The 19679-nt window shown below is 30.2% G+C and overlaps 3 protein-coding genes across 3 annotated transcripts; 1 reads left to right on the top strand and 2 right to left on the bottom strand.

Moving 5' to 3' along the window:
• The first annotated feature begins 1683 nt into the window (after positions 1-1683).
• LOC108341939 (mitochondrial pyruvate carrier 4) lies at positions 1684-4572 on the top strand. The gene is made up of 5 exons (XM_017579625.1): positions 1684-1823; positions 2627-2725; positions 3002-3054; positions 3948-4021; positions 4305-4572. The coding sequence occupies exons 1-5, from the start codon at positions 1769-1771 to the stop codon at positions 4342-4344; spliced, it is 321 nt and encodes a 106-aa protein (XP_017435114.1). The 5' UTR covers positions 1684-1768; the 3' UTR covers positions 4345-4572.
• A 2944-nt stretch (positions 4573-7516) lies between these two features.
• On the bottom strand, positions 7517-11513 carry LOC108341185 (uncharacterized). Its single transcript, XM_017578846.2, has 3 exons — positions 10932-11513; positions 8430-8600; positions 7517-8036 (listed from the first exon to the last, which is right to left on the bottom strand). The coding sequence occupies exons 1-3, from the start codon at positions 11256-11258 to the stop codon at positions 7899-7901; spliced, it is 636 nt and encodes a 211-aa protein (XP_017434335.1). The 5' UTR covers positions 11259-11513; the 3' UTR covers positions 7517-7898.
• A 2826-nt stretch (positions 11514-14339) lies between these two features.
• On the bottom strand, positions 14340-15980 carry LOC108342321 (uncharacterized). The gene is made up of 2 exons (XM_017580080.2): positions 15326-15980; positions 14340-15184 (listed from the first exon to the last, which is right to left on the bottom strand). The coding sequence occupies exons 1-2, from the start codon at positions 15744-15746 to the stop codon at positions 14667-14669; spliced, it is 939 nt and encodes a 312-aa protein (XP_017435569.1). The 5' UTR covers positions 15747-15980; the 3' UTR covers positions 14340-14666.
• Positions 15981-19679: the final 3699 nt, after the last annotated feature.

The following is a 19679-nucleotide window of genomic DNA, read 5'->3' as shown; positions in this document are numbered from 1 at the left end:
TGTTGTATTCGGTTACGCACATAGTATTCGGTTACCTGGAGGAGGAGAAGGAGAGTGAGAAAGAACAGCTTGAGGGGAGAACAAAGAGAAACGGTTGGAGGAGGTTCGGAAGTGAGGGGGCGAGAAAGAAGACGGAAGCAATCAGGAGGGGCGGCGGCGGAGGAATGAAGAAGGTCTTGAAAAGGTTGGGAAAGATGGAATGGAGAAACGACGACAGGCGTGAAAATGAGAGTGTAAGATGGAATGGAGAAACGGCAGACAGCGAACCAGTGCCGTCCTTTCCATCACTGCTTAGCTTCTCTTTTCTTCCATTTCCAATCCACGTATCAAACAACACAATCCCCAACCCCCTTCTTCCGTCATCATCACCTTCAATGAAAATATCCTTGCTTCTTCAAACTTCTAAAACTATTATCTTTTCTTATAAAATAAATAATTATAGATTTAAATAAATCATTTTGGTATTGTAATGTTAATTTATTTTTAAAAGAAATATAAAATAAAACGTGTGATTTCAAATTATTATTATTATTATTATTTTACATTTTAATAATTAATTTTAATTCTTTTTTTTCTTATAAACATTTATAAAATTAAATATAACATTAATAATTTATTTTACTACATTATAATTTTTTTAATATTTTAAAATTAATTTTAATTATTATTAATTAATTTCCTCTCTTTATTAACATTTATACATTTAAATATAACATTAAAAATTAACATTTTATATTACTTTAATAGTTAGGGACATTTTGGTAATCTTTAATTTCTACCAATTAAACTAATTTTTTAAATCTGTCACATCAATCAAATCCTACACTAATTCTCACAAATTTCAACCCAAAATTCACTCTCAATTACCTTCAAATTCACTCAAATAAACACACAAAAAAATCACCCTCAAATTCACTCAATCACTCTCCCCCAATCACTCTCCCCCAATTACCTCCAACTAAACACACCCTTACACACATGTGAAAGTAAAAAATGTTATGTATGAAAGTATATTTTGTCATCGAGATAATCCTAACATGTGACTTGTAAAACCTTACTTAAACTTATTGTTTTCTTCTCCATTTCTTTATTCCTTCTTTCTTTTTCTGCATTCTTCCTTCCTTCTCTCACCCTGCTTCATCTTTCTCTCTTCAATCATAATTTCAACTCTCACATATTTTGTTTGAATTACTAGTTTAACTTATTTATACCTTTTTTTTAATCTTATCATTTAAGTTTGAATTAAAAAACTTCAAACTAATTTTTGTTTAATTTAATTTGTAAATGATTGGTTATGATGTATTTCAATAAATATACATTATCTAATAATCTTAGCTCTTGAAAAATGATAATATTTTTTGTTTCAATAGGGGTATAGCACATTCACCTAGAGTATACTAGTGATTAATAAATAATAACATTTTATTATAGGTTAAGAGAATATTAATACACATTAATATGAGTAGATATTGTTTTGACTTATTTATAATTTTTTTTAAAATACTTTATAAACTATTTATTTATTTTAAAATTTTGGTTTACTCTTGCAAACCAACATAGGTCAACAAAAGAAAAATGTTGACCGAGTCTAAGCCACGCGTCGCTTTGTGATTGGCCCCAGTTGCGTAGTGGATCTCCAACGTCGTAGATGATTACGGTAAATAATAATACTGTTTTGTGTATAAATATTTTGTTCTCTCTCTTTGTCACAGTGATAGAAGCTCAACCGTTTCGCTTTCAATCAAAGGGAAGAACAAAGATTCAATTCATGGCGGCTGCAAAGCTTCAAGCTTTATGGAATCATCCGGCTGGGCCAAAAACCAGTGCGTTTTTTTGCATTTCGTTTTGTGGGATCCTTTTATGTTTTGTTCTGTATATGTTGTTCTCTGGCGGTTCCGATGTTCATTGTTCTGCGGTTGATTTTTTTAATTAATCAGCGATAGGGTTGGCTTAGATTACGAATTTTGATTCAGTGATTTGATTAAAGGTGACGTGCATTGTTTGGTTTATAACCTTATATTATATATTTTTTTAAAATAACCTAATTTGCTCTGGGTTGCGTCTTGAAAAAAAGGGATTTTTGGGGTGTGAAGGATTACACAAACGTTTGCAAGATGTTTGGATTGTTGGGAAGTTGGAATTCGTCTAATAATTATATCTCTGAACACTAGGGGAGTGTTGGGTAGATAAACTTGATATGAATGGATTGCAAAACTTGATTGCTCTTATTTTGTCATCTGAGAAAAGTAGATATCAGCAATCAAACTTGTGCATGAAAATGAGATGTTGTTTTGAAGGATAAAGTCATCTCCAAATATCAACATAAATGTGATGCTTTTGTTACCTTATGATATGAACATAAGGAATACAGTGGAACCTAAATTGATCATCTAAATGAAGGTAATTAGCTTTGGAGTTGCATTTGAAAAGATGAAAATTGTTGAGTGCAGTCCTGTCAATTATATGTATAGATTTCCTTGTGTTACATACAACCTTCCGTCATTATTTTCCCCTAATTCAAATTGTTGTCACTTTTTATGTCTCTAGTCACCATGTTATTATTAAGCATTAGCATTGTCATTGTCAACCTAAGTAAATGCTTGAATTAACCACTTACTTTGTGCAGTTCACTTCTGGGCACCTACCTTTAAGTGGGGCATCAGCATAGCTAACATTGCTGATTTCTCTAAACCACCTGAGAAACTTTCTTATCCTCAGCAAATAGGTAAGCATGTACATAAACAACTGCATTTACTTCATAGCCCTCTGACTCTGACTGTCCCTCTCCTTCTCACACACACACACACACACACACTCGCACTCCCCCGTGCTTTTGTTTTTGGCTTGTATTTGATTCTTATGTACACACGCAAATGTGCATGTTTGGGTTCCTCAAAAGGTGCGGATAACACTTTGTATTCAAGTTGCTAGCAGTTTAAACCTCGTGCGTTGAGTTTCATTTACATCTATACTTTACTAAATGGTTTTTGGTCTTATGCAGCGGTCACAGCTACCGGAATTATCTGGTCTCGTTACAGCACAGTTATCACTCCAGTAAGTTTGGTTTTTCTAGAGACGGATTCTTTTGACTAATGCACTAAATGATGATGTGGTTGCACAATTATCTTTTAAAGTATTGCAAAAGTATGACACCAATGAGGCTATAACATGCAATTTGGATTCTTGCCTTAAATTATCGGCTTCGTGGTGAAATTGAATCATTAGATGATTATGTAGTTTGTTTAGACATTTTTTTTCTTCATAAACTTTTGCGTCTCTTAGTCTTTTAACCTTACTTTTGTTCTGAAAATTTTCTGTATATAGAGCAGCTCTTCTCTCTCTCCCCCCACCCCCACCCCCTCATGCGCTTGTGGTGCACGCAAACCATTTCTAGCTTAAAAAAGATTTTATTTATCAGGCTTTGTGTAAAACCTGGAGCAGACAAGAATTCTATTGTAGATGATGGAGCGGAATGGAAAGATATCATTCGTCATTGTTTGAATTGTTTAAAGAGTACATTTGCATGGAGCCTGATGAAATATGTTTCATTCCGTTCCATACATCTATTTTCACCCCTCAATCTGATGAAATATGTTTCATTGCATTGCAATGCTATGGAATCAATATATTGTTCACTAGCTTTTAAAATATCTAGTAAAAGAATGATAATTTTGTTATATTTCGTTCCCTCAATTTCCATCTCATTCCACCTATCATAGATATCCATCCAGTCATTTATACTCAAGTTAATTCTGTGACATGTAGGCACTATTCTTATTGCATGGCTGTTACTTTATGAACTTTTGTTTACTGATACTAATCTGCTGAAGAGAACAGTGAAAAAATGGAAAATACTTAAATAGTGTTTGTTTTTGGTGCTGGGAAGGGGGTGTACAGTGCAGTTTTTGCATACTCCAGAAAACTTATCAGAATTATTTGTGTTGCAGAAAAATTGGAACCTGTTTAGTGTAAACATTGCAATGGCAGGGACAGGCTTATACCAACTCTCACGAAAATTGCGGTACGGGGTATTTTTTTTGTTTTAGTTTGGGATGATTTTTCCTCCCCAAGACCTAGAGTCAGAGGGAGGAAAAGTTGCATACACTAAACTTGCCCTGTTCAGTTGGAACCTCATACACCAAGCCATTAATTTGATCAACAATAATAAAGTGTAGTATTGGGTATGATTTATCGAAAAACAAAAGGCAATAGGGAGGGAAGAGACTCAATTACATTTTCAAATGAAACTCTGCTTTGTGATAATCTTTATGACACATCATATATTAACTTATGCTACTTTCCAGGCATGATTATCCCTCTGAGGCGGCTGTGACGAAAGAATGATGCTAAATATTTCATCTTTTTGTGTACTTGGAAGCTGATGCCCGGGCTGTAATTTCAGTTGTTCCACATATAATTGTATTTATACTTTTGGACGTGCAGTTCATTTTTAGTTTTACAAGTTTCAAACTGTTGAAAAGTATTCTCACTTGTGTGCTACTGTATTTGACTGTGGTAAAATAAGGGAATCAAGATTAGCGGGCAACTGAATACAATTTGTTGTTATAATTATCCGTAGGTCTTTTACCGATCACCCTTGCAGTCAATCTGTCACTTGAACACGCTACAACGAATTTGCTTTTGAGAATGGCTGCAAGGGTCAAAATTCTGCTCTGGTTAATTCTATAAATTCTGCTCTGGTTAACAAGGCTCTGATTTATAGATCACTATGTAATTTTCTTATATATTTTTTGCTGTGTCCTCGAGTTTTTAAATAAGATAAACACAGTTTCAAAACTTTCATGTTATTAGTACTGATATATATTTTGAAGGTAGTTTGTCATATATATATATATATATATATATATATATATATATATATATATATATATATATATATATATATATATATATATATATATATATATATATATATATATATATATATATATATATATATATATATATATATATATATATATATATATATATATATATATATATTGCTGTGTCATGAAGTGCTAACGTAATTAGCGTAAGATGATATACCGTGTAACGCCGTATAAAAATTATGTGTTCATCTTATTTTCAAGATTTCATGTTATTATTAGTACTGATGTTATATAATTTTTATTTTCCTAATTTCCTTTATATTAAATAAAAGTAAATATTACAGAGACTGAAAATTGAAATAATTTATAGAATTAAAACCGAAAAGAAAATTATTTGCATAAACAAACAACATAGTGATTTTTGTAGGGTTGAAAACGTATTTATGATTTGAATTCGATATTAGTAAGATATTCATGATTCACATCACTGGTGACGGGTCAAACATGATCAGTTGGAAAACTTTAATTTGAAATAGGTTTATCACGTTGAACAATTAAAAATATTAGCACGAGTTAAAAAATGAACAAATTTAGCATGTTCGGTTTACAATAAAGTAATGTTACAATACTAATTAATATATATATATATATATATATATATATATATATATATATATATATATATATATATATATATATAATGAATTGTCTATCACCTTTGCATAGTCTGACATACTTTGCGTTCTTATCACCTTCCAAATTTAAAGGATTTATTTAGCCTGCTGAACTTATATAAATAAAATGTGTGTTTGTTTTTCACCGTTGCAAGTCTTACATCGACTGAAGATAAGACCAATTTATAGTATATAAGTGGGTATAAACCTCACTTTATAAGCTGGTTGTGTGAGGTTGAGTTAGACTTAAAGTTCACTTCTTAACATTGGTATTATAGTCATGATTAGAGCCTATTCTAATTATATTTGTTGTTTGTTGGACATATTGTTCCATCTGCTATTGAATTACCCATTAATGTTTAGTATACCTTGGTGTGAGGGTGTGTTGTATGAAATTTTAGATAAACTCGATGTCTTGGTAGTTTAAATGAAAGAAAGTAAGTGGATAATTTTCAAAGGCAGAAGTTTGCATAAGGTAATGAATATTGGGTGTGTGAGAATATTAAGTATGCCAAGACTAACAGGTTATTATTTTATTACGTGATATAATCCATAAGCTGCCTGGACAATTAACGACAAGGACCTAAAATTTCGGACCACATAACATGTTCGATATAACATAAATGTTTTTATGAAATGAAAAGTGAGAACATAATGGCGATAAAATGATATTTAATGCTAGTAGTAATAGTATCCTGTGTTGGCATGAAGTGATTTGACTGGCAATGCCAATAAAATAGAATCAGTGAAATGAAAATGATGGAGAATTACCAAAAGAGACTAAAGAAGAGTACTTGAGCATATAATTATTCTCTATTTTACATATTCACTGTCAAACAAATAAATAAAGAGTATGTTTTAAACTCTTTAGACAAAAGTGCCAACTTTTTTCAAAAGCGTTTGTTATGGATGTTTAGTTATGAGTGGATGGAATTAAAAGTCTTTTTATTCTTAAAAGGACAACAAATTCTCTTTCCTTTTACAATAAATTGAAGAATGCCCATTACAGAGCATAATCTGTTATGGATCTAAATATGATTACTAATTTACTTTGCATAAAAAATACATAATTAATTATATGATCTAAAATTAGAAACCAATTTGTTTATTTTTTTTAGAATATAATACTCTAAATCAATACGCATTTAATTGGTAGCTATGATATGATAGGATGTGATAACTATCATATTATTTTCTAATCAATAGTTTGGTGTAGTGATAGGATACAATTTTCTTAACCTGTTGTCTATTATATCTTCTGAATAGTATTAATTATTTATCTTCATGCAAAGGAGTTAGGTTAGAAGATAATAATAGGATAGGATAATTGACTTTCTTCTTAATCTTTTATCACTCACCTCTAATATAATCATTATCATTACCATTAGTACCATTGTTAGGCTCATCTTCTATCACCGTAATTGCTATTTCTCCTATATTATTGTTATACACAGTCTCATTACCTTATATACATGGTCTTAACTATCATTATCATCATTATTATACTAACTACCATTGTAACAACTAACACTACCCCGTCATTTATATTTATTAATAACATTACCACTTATATTTTCTATTATTGTATTCATCATTATTATGCTTATCATCACTAATATATTTCTTTTATCACTTTTAGTGTTATTGTTATTTTGGTTAATGTTTTTCATATTCTTATTCACAATGCTCCCACTTTTATCTTATATGAAATGAAAAAGATTCATAAATTTAGGGATAAGAAAGATAAATTATTTATTTGATCTTTTTTAAACCAAATAACTTTAACTTATTTAAGCCGATTGATTTCTATTCTTCACATATTTTCAGTCTTACAAATGGCATATGCTTTTAAATTTGGTGGATCAAAATAATACTCTACTGTATTCGAGCACAAAAAATCAATTAATCTAGTAAGAAAAAAGATAAAATAAACTCAAACCTTATCTAGGAAGCCTAAGTAATATTATTTCAATTCAAAAGACAAAATTATTCAATTCCAGACAGCAGGACTACAGAAACAGATTGTTTTTTTATGAGGAATCTTAATTTCTAAAAAAATCCAATGTAGCTCCACACGATTGTAGGTTCAAAGTCCAGAATATCCTATTTGAATAAATATCTGAACAAAAATATGTCCAATGATTGAGAAAATGGGTACAATATCCGTTCCTCCAATACAAATTACGGTCAGCGCAGCAAGGAGAGAGTAAAAAAAATCCACATTAAAGCCATATGCCGTTACAATAATCCAACCTACAATAACCATTGGTTGAACATAAAGCCAGGGGTCAATTCCCTTCCATCAGACGAATGTATAGACTGAACCTTTTACGTTCTTACCAACCGGAGAATCATGAGACCCCTGTTCATGTTTCATTACCACTCACGTTAACTAGCGTTGCTGGCCATCTCTTGTTTGATTAGGTTTTGAATCAGAATCATGTTCATCTTCGTGTGATGTCAAGCCCAAACTTAAATCCAACGTGCTTTCGTTCAGATCTTGGCGCACCACCTGATTTTTGTACTGAGACTGAAAAAGACGAGACCAAAGTCACTAGTTTTACATATCATTATTAAACGAAATGGCATCAAGTCCATCAGTTGTGAACTTTAAATTTAGTAACAGAAAACATATTTGAGACATGCAGACCACTGAATTGCATGATAGTAATGCCCGATCCTTAATTTTTCAAATTGCCTAATGCTTGTTTGAAGCATAAAAAATGTCCAAAATTTAAAAAGACAGATGAGAACCATCAATCGTCATTGTCAAATTTTAACTGCATAAATAATTCCCATTCATCAATTTATGTGGGTGTAGAATGCTTGTGGGCTGCAATTATTACTTTGTAGCCAATACTTTATAGAAATGGACGAAATGTGGAGAAGCATTACATAAACAAAGAAACACGCAATGGTTTACCTGACTTTCTTCCATTGGAACATCATTTATGTCAGGTTTTTCATCCAAAGTTTCACTCTTGCGAGCTGACTCTGCTGCACCCGAATCAGTATCAGTTGGTTTAGACTCATCAAGCTTCTCAGCACCCTCATTTTCAGCAGCCTCATTTCTCTGCTCCTCTAGTAAAGCAACCTGTATCATCAGACCACCCAGGTTATCACCCCTTGTCAACTTCAGTGCCATTGGACAGAATAGTATCAATTCATTATCAACACTAAATGCATGAAAATTTGAACAATTCATCAATAGTGCCAAGTGTGACTACAAGTACACCATTGAAGAAAAGCTCTGGCTAGTACAGCATAGTTATTTTATAATGTCGAGCATGATTAGTTCTGTGATAATTATACACAACTCAAAAAGACAATATTGATTTCAAAGCAAAATCACTGGTGGGTCTTGTTCTGCTAATGCATTCATAGGAAACAAGAATCATGTTGCACACACCATTTCCAACATTAGAGTAAACTGTAAAACGCCCCATGCAACATTATAATAAACCTACGGCAACACACCACAGAATCATGTCCGAGAATACTTAATGAGAAGAAACAGCTAACTCTTTGGACAAAATGTAGCTAAACTGCATCAAGACCACCAATCTGAAATCATACCATTAATGGATCGCAAAACACATACTTTAGATTTAACAAACTACAAATGCATCTAGATAATTAAAAGAGTGAACCTCCATTTTAGCCCTCATGACTTTTGGAACATCAAGTTGGCTACCGAAAGATTATTAAATCAATTTGGTTTTGAAATCAAATCTATTCCGTAAGTGACTGTTTATGAGAACCAGAAAAATTTATGCCATTGCAAAATTGAGTTGATAATATTTTGAGGAAAATATTGGGGCTTTATGATTAATAATATTGTTATGTTATGCTGGTTGTCTGGCCATTGTAATGCAATACTAAAATAGAAAAAAAACAATTATAAATAAATGATCAACTAAAAATCCTACAAATGTTAATCAAGAAATGATATTATATTACAATTGTTCAGAAAATAAGGGCAAGTATCCACCTGTAGGTGTATGCATGTTTGCTTCAGTTAACTCTTCACAAATAATCACTTACTTTTTTCAATTTTCTGAGAAAATTCTTTAAAAGAAAAAGATTTCTCAGAAAAATGTTGTTTCCAGTCACATGCAAGTTCAGCTAAAAACCATTTTCCAACAAGGGAGGTTGATACCCCTGTCCCAAACAAGAATATAGAAACAAATTATTGAAAACCAATTTGGCCGTGTGCATAGTCCTCACAAAATGGATCCCCCCTTTTCCATTAAACTCTATCTAGGGCTACAGATAACTATGAAAATATATCCTTCCTTTCGTTCACCATAAAATCATTCCTGCTGTCCAACACTTTGGTTCTCACTCCCCTTTTTCTTATTCATAGAACTAAAGTTCAGATATTTGAGTGATTGAGAAACGTTATCTTATGCACTAGTGTTGTTATTTTCATCTATCATATAAATTGCACACTTGCAGTTATCATTTATTTCTAAATCCCTGCCTTGGACAAAACAAACCCTCTTTTCTGAGTTTTCTCATTGATTACCTTCATTGTATCATTTCTAATCACCTCCAGTTTAAAGGTAAATTCCCATCTTCAATTACCACACTTAACACTCCATCTTTGGCACATTAAAAAAATAGTGAAATTCACTTCTAAAACAAAGAACTTGGACACTTGGGATAGTAGTAGAAAGGTGGGGTGGGGGATAAAAAATCATTATTCTTATCCATGGTTCTAGTTTCTTCAGTTTTTACCAACTGATAGTTCATGCAGTATTGCATAGCGGTCAGTTTCATTTGACAACATTTTGGAATAGAATGATGGCCAGCTAATTTAACCTCCCTCCCCAAGAAATTATTTTTGTAAGAGTTAGAAAACTAACTTGTTATATCTAATATTTTTGTCATACAAAAAACCAACATAATAAAAGTGCATCTTCTTGATCGGCTGATTGGTAATCCCACTTAAAACTTTACCATGAAAATTCAAATCCTCAGATAAACGTACATTTATACGGAGCAACCACATTCGGCTCAATCTCAATTTAAATTAAATCCCACCAATTTGACTGAGTTTCTCAACATCCCAACAGGCTAAACTTAACCCGTAAAAAAAGAAGAAGAAAAAGCTACTTTTAGAATCAGTTGTTTGTTAATCTCATGGTTCCCGCATTTCCTATCATTCACAACCTTTATAAATAAAATTAATTAAAAAAATTAATATCAGGAAACAAGTTTCAACCCTGCTCCATGAAGAGGGGACAATAAGGAAACAAGATAATCCGAATAAGACACAAATTATCAGGACATTGTAGTCACTACTGCAAGCAATCCATTCTGTCCAATGTAAAAACACACTTTGCCAACATATCAGTGATGTATGCATTAAACCCTAAAGCAAAATAATTCAAAAGCTAGGGGAACAGTGTAATTTGAATACCGGAACATATTTGAACTTTCTCCGAGGCGGTTCTTCAAGTTGTTCCGGCTGTGCATCCTTGGTGTTACCATTGGCGGTGGCGGTGTTGGAGTTGTTGGTAGTGGTGTTGTGGCTTTGGGTGATAGGGGTCCACTTGTAGAGGAGAAGATGAGAGGCGTTGGAAGAATGAGTGTGGTTGTGATTGTGATTGGTGTTAGAATTAGAGGAAGCAGAAGAGGGTGATACATGGACCCATTTCTTCTTCCACTTCCGCACCGGTCCAGTGAACACCGTGGCCGGTCCATATCGGGTCGAGGACCGCCCTAATCGGGCCCCAACTCCCTCCATCTATACCAGATCTGTCTCCGATACGCCTCCACGCCTCCACCAAAACAAACACCCGCCTTTTTTCAATTTCTTTTTTCTTCAGATAAATATTTTGATTTTTGTTCTAATTTTTCTTCCCTACAAAACCCTCTTCTTCTTTCCCTTTCTCTCTCTACATAAATACAAAACACTGTCTTTTCCTTACCGTCTGGGTCAGAGATCACCTCTCCTGGTTTATGCTGTGGCCAATCAGGACCGTCCGTAGTGCCTATTGATGATACTGCAGCGGGTCGGGTTAGGTTTATCCACCCTTCCTAATTCTTCTGTTCTTATATAATTTTTAAAATCGAATTATATTTTAACATATTCAGCAGATTTAACATTATTATTATTATTATAAAACTTCAAACTCACATAAGAAATCAACAAGAATGATAATTTTAACTGTTTAATATAAATATTTTATTCTAAAACTAACAACTTTGAATCTTAAAGCAAAGATATATGAAGAGTAAGATGAAGTATATGTCTAATGAACTATCTAATTATAGTTATAAAATATCGTTGATAAAAAGAAGCATGCATACACAAAATCTGATACTCCTTTTCAGGTATGCCAGTACAAAGACATAAATCATAGTAAAGAAATAAGAAAGAAAAGACACATGATTGTTTGGTTGATTTGTCTTGCCCACTGAACAAATATACCATTTTAATAGAAAATATTAGCGAAAAAAAAATCATCTGCACATAATTCTTTATACTTGTCTCTCTAAACAAAATTTTCACATGTTTTTTATACAAATATTGTCAAGCTTTATCCATTTATTAATATTTTGCAAAATAATTAAAGATTTTCATTTTGTTTTATAAAAATATAGTAAATAAATAATTTTCAAAAATAAAATCTTTAATATTTGTGGTTAAAGTCCATTTTTTCTCAACCAACAACAATAATATATATTAATAAGATGACACAAGGCATGTGAAAAACAATTTACAAAACTTTTCGTTCTGTTATGTTTAGAATATAAATCCACCTGAAATAAAACAATGAAAGAGACTAAAAAAGTTGAAAATTTTTTCTTTGATCCAACTTTTACTTTTACATTTATTTTACACAACAATTTTAGAATAAAATATTATATTAATATAGTAAAAATAAATATAAATAAAATATTGTAATAAAATAACAATTTATAAAAAGTAAAAGTTAAAACTCTCTATAGTTTTTATTATGAATCTCAATTTGGTACTTTCATTTTTAAATTGTGAGTATTCAATTTTAAAAATATGATATGGTCATTTTCATTAATATAAGATTGAAGACATTAACTTAATATCAGGTTTATGATTTTTTTTAATTTTATTTAATTATTTTGTGTGAAAAATTTATTTACTTTGTCACATATCATTTTGTCACATATTATGTGAAAATTTTCAATTTAATTATTTTATTTGTATTTAATTTTATTTTAGTCAATTTTTTTAAAATTTAAATAATTTTATTTTTCTTTAAATTAAAATCAAATTTAACTTTTATATACATGTATAACGATATTTTTATTAAATTTAATATTTTTATTAAATATTTTAGTAAAATTATATGATAAACTCAAGTTGAATATCTTTTTAATAATAAAAACTAAAAACTATATCAGGTATTCAATTATACAATTGTTTTTATTTATTATATTTATATATACATTTGTGTTTTTTGTATTTATTATACATTTACTTTATTCAATATTTTTAAATGTGAAATTTTATGGACAAATAAATTATATAAATAAACACATGTATGTATTAAACTGTCCATTCATGAAATATTTCAAAACTAAATCACATATATTTTGTAGCATAAAATATGTAAAACTCCTGTGATTTTCCAAACTTAACTAGTTTACATTTTTTCTATCATGATTTATGTATTTTTTTTTATAGAGACTGCCCTTCAGATTATATATAACTCTGTTTAGTTTGTTAATTCCGTATTTGGCTTGCCTTCCAAATTAAGTTATGGTCTTTAAAATCGATATCAACAAATTTGTACATTTGAGAGAGAGTGATGTTCGTAAACTAAATATTTTTAGTTTACAGTATTCCATCTATATTTCTTAGACGGGTTTTTCTTTTGCTTCGACACGTTTTCTTTTTAACATTGTTTTTTAGCTCAGGTAGTTTTATAAATGATATATGTTACCCTTTTAACATTTATATTTGTACTTTAAATACGATATTTGGTATACGGTAAAATATTATAATCACAACTATATGTTTTTTTTTTTCAAAACTAAACGCTTTTATGGTTAGAAATCAGATGATAAAACTAATATAAAAACCATTGATGAATGGTTTTCGTTAAAAATACGTGAATGGATTATTTAGTAAATTTCACTCTTTCAACCCTATTCTGTCGTGGTTCTAAAATCTTTAGAGAATTTGATCCAATATCACTTAAACAAATATGCCATGTTAATAGACTTCTTTGTATAATAAATAATAGTAATTTGTGTGAAGATTTCATACACGAGCTTTTGTTCTTTTAAGAAAAAGCTTTAGAAATAAACTGATCACAATGTTGAGAAAAGAAAAACAAAAAGGTTATTTTTTTCAAAAAATAGTCTTTTTGCCTTTTGTTCTTGTGAAATTTGAGTCGATTTTGGTTAACTTGTTATGAGATTATTTGGCTTTTAACTGGTTCTGTTGTTCGAATTTTAAATTGTCTAGATTAACAACACTATATTTTCTAGTTGAAGACACGTATCAACTTCAATTTTTTTATAATAAAAACAATGTTCACCATAGTGTTTTTTAGTGATAAAAGATTTCATCAATAATTGGCGTCATTAGCTGGAGACTGTAATTGAAAAGTGGTACACACTGTATATGGTTCACTGAACAGTTGCTTCGACTGAGACTTTTTAGCTTGTTTACTGTAATTGGTAAAATGAATATGAAGAGAATTGAATAAATTGTAATATACCTTGTGAATATTTTATCCATATTGTCAGATGATGTGCTAATGAGTTATTGAATTCATTTTGGTGGACCACTAGACATAGGGAATTGGAGGCAAACCAATAAATGTCTCTGAAAATAATGTGCTAAATGAAAATTGATAATTTGTCATTTGCCAAGAAATTGATTCTTTACATTTACTGCACAATGTGTTTTTAACATTATCTTCTCGAATAAATAGAAGAAATGCTAGAACACAGCAATGATAAACTTTGGCAGAGCCGTGCTAGTTGCCACATCTATGATCTTCCTAAAAGACAAAAATATGGCAGAGCCGTGCACCAGAGAAATTGTTCTCAAGCACTTTTCTGGTTAAAGACACTTCACATAATCATTCATCAGCTCTCAAGTTCATCCACCAATAAAAGAACAACTTCTATACAACGAATACTATGAATGTGACTTCAATCACAAACCAAGGTTATCGGAATTAAAGACAGCTGTCAAATGGCTGATTCTGAAACCAGAATTAGTGGCATAATCACCATCCCTGCAATTCAGCGTTTTCAGAGGTAGCACTTCAAATCCAATAGACCTATTGAGAAACAAGGACTCAGAAGACAAAGGTGGCAATGCCCTTTTAGTCGCAACTGCATTAGTTGTTCGCTTGTAAGCACTGAACCACTTGGCTTGCATGTACACGTTTCTCCTCCATGGTGGTATGTGCAGCTTCATTCTTTTCATGGAGTCCTTAATAGCAGTGCACATCAGTCTCACAACCTGTTTAAGCTCATCCACTTTACCCACAAATATCAACGGGAAAACATCTAGCAAGGCAGAATATTGATCTGTGGGACGAGCTATTTCGAATTCCAAACCAAGGCAAATTTCAACCACATAGCGTTTTCCCTTCAAATTCACATCAATGTACTCATAATTTCCAGCTGTTAATGTTCCATTTTTCTCCCACTTCGTTTTGCAGAGCCCTGCAATTAATTCATCAAACCAAATTCCTTACCATAAAAACAAAATTCTTAATTCAAATTTGACGATAACATCACAAAAATTTTGGGTGGATGCTATAACCTAATAATTTAAGGACCAAAACTGCTTGCTATAATACTAACCAGCATCAAAACCTTTTTCCCTCAACCGAGACATCAAATGGCGTTTGGAATTGTTACCAACAACTCCACATGCAACTGCAACCTCTCTCCTGATCCTTTCTTTTGCGTCCCTTTCATCCTCGTCGTCCTCTTCGTTTCCAGAAAACAAACTCCGCAACATTTCCATCTTCTCCGAATGAGAGCACTCGGTTTCCTCAAGCTGTTCCTCGCCGCGATCTTCCTCAAAGTGAATAACGCCAGCCAGTTCTTCTTTCTCTCCCGTTGTCTCGTTCTTCTCCATGAAAGACTTGACGAGATCAGACAAATCGGTTAAACTCTCCGGCGAGTGCTCGCTCCCGCTGCTCTCGCAGAGCCTCACACGTGCCACGTCAGCATCAAACGCGGCTGCCACTCTCTGAAACCTCACGGGAATCCTTGCCATGTCTGAGAAAATATGATGCACCCCTTTCTCTGGTCTTCACAAGGAGCATATAAAGATAGGAAAAAGAAAGCAATGGTGGGGGTTACACTGTGTTGTTGTTACATGTGACGTTGAAATCTCGATATTGTGTCCACATGAAAGAAGAGGGAAATGGCATCATTATTTATACATAAATGCTCAGCTGAAACAATGGAGTTTTTTTTTTTTTTTTTAAAAAAAAAAACTAATGAATGTAGGCCAATTATTGAACTGGTTTGGTGAACATGATCTTAAAAAGCGTCCCGGTTCAGTGGTAACTGTTGTTCAAGGAATGAACATTGGCACACCGCTTCTTATCAAAGAAGATTAAGCAGAGTCAAAACTCATTTATTTGCATAATTACATGAAAAAAATACACAATCTAGAACTTGAATACCTTACTTATAACATTTTAATTCAAAAATTGATGTTGAAAAATCTATTTTTGAATTAAGTACAAGAAGCTGCTAAATTTTGATTGAATGTTTTTATTAATTAGTTTATGTAGAATTACTTCGGAACAATATTAAATCGAACATTAATAAAATATAGTTCGGTCAATATAAGCAAATAATTAAATGTTATATATCTTGCGTAAGATTTATCCGTTATTCATTTTCATTTTTTAATTGCGGGAACTTATTATTCTTTATCGTCAAAAAAATGTTTTAATTTCGGGGCAATAGCTATATTTTAGTAAGTTTTATTTTTTTATATCATAAATTTGTTTATAAAGTTAATTTTAATAAGACTGGTGCCAACAATGCAAAATAAATATTCATAAATCTGTACAAATACACTGTAAGGGTTTGATTCTACAAATAAAAAATAATGAATATCAAAAACCATTTTAACTCAATTCATTGTGATGGTTCAGGTTAGTTGAACGTAAAGTTTTGTTCAGTCTACTTTCACATCCTTACCCAAGTTAAAAAAAAGGATAACCATGATAAGAAAATGAACTAACCATTATATTTATGTTATAAAAAATATTTCATAGGAAAATAGATAATTTACTAAATTATAAACTATATGGTATAAAAATCTTCTAAAATAGTTATACACTGTAGTGTAGCACATTTATTAAGAGTTAAATATGTTTTTGGTCCCTTAACTTTCAGCCAAAAATTGGAATTAGTCCCTCATCAAAACTTTGGACTAATTTAGTCTCCATACTTTAGAAATATGTGAATTTAGTCCTTTTAACCAAATTTTGTTAACTTTATTTGATGTTTCAAACGCATTTCTTAGTGAACATTGAAGCAAAAATGTATCAAACGGTGTAAACAACTCATGAAACGCATTTGAAACATCAAATAAACCTAACAAAATTTAGTTAAAATGACTAAATTCACACATTTTGAAAGTTTGGAGACTAAATTAGGCCAAAGTTTTAAAGAATGACTAATTTCAATTTTCGCTGAAAAAGTTAAAGGACCAAAAAACATATTTAACTCTATTTATTAATTTACAATAATTACTTCAAAAACATCATATTTATGGGGATTTTTATTTAGTAAATGTGTAAAATTATGTTTTACTATCGTTGTATTACCATTAAAATATTGTTCATATGACTAATAATTTTTTATTACTTTTATAATCGATATTATTTATATTAGTAACATTTGATAGGCTATTCAGTATACTCTGTAAGACTTTTCGTGTACCCAAATAAATGTACTAATTCCAAGTTCTTTAAAATACTATTTCTATGATCCATCAAGACATTAAATACTTTTATCAGGATTTTGTCTTTTTTGAGGATCTGTATTAAATCCGATTGAGTAGAATTTTTATTACAAACCAGTCTCAACTTTTTATTTTTGAATATTCTAGGAAAATATTCTAAGAATATACCGACGAAGTAAATATTTTTAATTATGTTTTCTTATTTATTTATAAGATATTCAAATATAATCTTAACAATATTTTTCTAGTTAATGTTTTAATAGAGTATACATATTAAACTATTGAATACTAATTTACCATGTTCATTTCTTATTATATCATCTTATACTAAAATATTTAATACTTTTAAGATATTCAATTTTGACTATATCATTTTATATTAAAATATTTTAAAGTATTTTATAATTTTACATCATATTTAACTAATATAAGTATAAAATTATTTCAATAAAAAAATTAAAATATGACACTTTTACATTTTTTATATTTTCCTTAACTTGATTCAAATTAAAATATTGATTTTTTTCAAAACAAAGTATATATCTTTTCAACTCTAAAATTTTGTATGATGGATAATTTAGTTTTTCATTTAAGAAAATCACCATTCCATTTAGATCTCTTTCAATGCAAAAAAAAAAAGTATTTTAAAATAAGATACTCACAGATGCATCTCCACCAACAAAGCCTATTAAAATGAACAAAATAAGAAAAAAAAATGGCAGAAGAATTAAAAAATGCATTATGAAAATAGAAAAATAATAAAGTGGACAAAATAATTAATAAAAGAGAATATATGAGAAATGCAAACATAAATAACAGAGTATATAATAACAACAATGATAATAATAGCCCATATAAATTTGTCTTTAATCACATAATACTAATTATTTGATATTCTTTCATTACAATTGTTAGCTTTAAAAAGTAAGTATATAAGTGTATTTTTTTTAGTAAAAAATGTATCATTAATTAATAAATATAAACAAAAGAAACCACGTAGATGAATTCTGACCCTTAGCGGTTCGGATGGACGGACCTTCGAAGTGAGGAAAAAAAGGTGGGCCCATTATCTACACTCAGCAATAATATTTTGCAATCGTTCTATTCTTGTTTTCTGTTTTATACGTCTCTGGGTCTGAATTAAGCTGCGACGTGGAAATTTGGCGCCGTTATGCATGCAGCTGCCTCTTTGATTTTTTTTTTTTGATGTAAGTGAGAGTGTTGTTTTAGAGCATGAAAATGTTATGTGTTGTGTTGAAATGAGACCAGGTTCACTGAACCTCAACTAAACGTCCATATTCATTGAATGAGACTATTTTAATGTTATATTGTATTAGACATGATGAAGATAAATTAGGATATGTCCAACAGAGTCATATTACTGAAAAATTGATTATTTAAGTTTAGTTAATTTATTCAGTTAAATTTAATTAAAAGTTTGAATTTGGTTCATTAAAATTCATCAAGCTTTATCATTTAATTAAATCTATTTCTATGAAAAATGTTAAACTTTTTTTTCAATTTAAGCAATACAGTATTTAATAAAAGGTTTAATTGCTTGCATTGTCCACAGTTTGGCTGCAACGTGTCAAGTTAGTCCATCTTTTTAAAAAAGTTTCAATTACGTCCAAACTTGGTTTAAAAGTGTCAATTTTGTCCAAACGTATGTAAAATTTGCTTCAATCAAGTCCCTTCCGTTAAATCCACATAAATGGACGTTAATTTTTTTTTTCTCTCTCCTCTGCTTCTCTGCTCTGCTGCTCTGCTGCTATGCTCTGCTACTCCTTTAGTAAAATGTTTTTCACTTATATTTAATATTTACATAAATTAAATCATGATCATGATGTAACTAAATGATTTTATCTAAATTATTATTCCACTTTTTTTTTACCAATATGCTACATATGATTTATTAATAGAGAATTGTGCATGTTAATTGAAAGAAAAAATTAAAGTTATACAGTATCTATTAATTAAAATATGTGTGTATTTTAAAGTAAAATAATTTTATTAATCTCAAATATAAATATCTATCTTATATTTTATTATCTTAAAACTATTTTAGTAAATAAATAAATTAATAAATTATTTTAAATATATATGATTTATCCTATTATCTTATATATATTTTTAATATACTTTTAATGACGATAAATTATATATATATAATTAACACAAAACGTATAATTCTTTTTTAAAGAAAATGAAAATATGTAGAAACAG

Source organism: Vigna angularis, chromosome 6 (assembly GCF_016808095.1).
Source record: "Vigna angularis cultivar LongXiaoDou No.4 chromosome 6, ASM1680809v1, whole genome shotgun sequence".
Lineage (NCBI taxonomy): Eukaryota > Viridiplantae > Streptophyta > Magnoliopsida > Fabales > Fabaceae > Vigna > Vigna angularis.
This window is presented reverse-complemented; position numbering and strand designations above follow the sequence as displayed.

Excerpts from the sequence above, each read along its gene's own strand:
- LOC108341939 (XM_017579625.1), top strand. The coding sequence starts at position 1,769 with ATGGCGGCTGCAAAGCTTCAAGCTTTATGGAATCATCCGGCTGGGCCA. Across the intron at positions 1,824-2,626 it reads TCCGGCTGGGCCAAAAACCA|TTCACTTCTGGGCACCTACC; the intron begins GTGCGTTTTTTT and ends TACTTTGTGCAG. Across the intron at positions 2,726-3,001 it reads TTCTTATCCTCAGCAAATAG|CGGTCACAGCTACCGGAATT; the intron begins GTAAGCATGTAC and ends GGTCTTATGCAG.
- LOC108341185 (XM_017578846.2), bottom strand. The coding sequence starts at position 11,258 with ATGGAGGGAGTTGGGGCCCGATTAGGGCGGTCCTCGACCCGATATGGA. Across the intron at positions 8,601-10,931 it reads GAAAGTTCAAATATGTTCCG|GTTGCTTTACTAGAGGAGCA; the intron begins GTATTCAAATTA and ends CTGATGATACAG. Across the intron at positions 8,037-8,429 it reads TTCCAATGGAAGAAAGTCAG|TCTCAGTACAAAAATCAGGT; the intron begins GTAAACCATTGC and ends CGTCTTTTTCAG.
- LOC108342321 (XM_017580080.2), bottom strand. The coding sequence starts at position 15,746 with ATGGCAAGGATTCCCGTGAGGTTTCAGAGAGTGGCAGCCGCGTTTGAT. Across the intron at positions 15,185-15,325 it reads GGAAAAAGGTTTTGATGCTG|GGCTCTGCAAAACGAAGTGG; the intron begins GTTAGTATTATA and ends AATTAATTGCAG.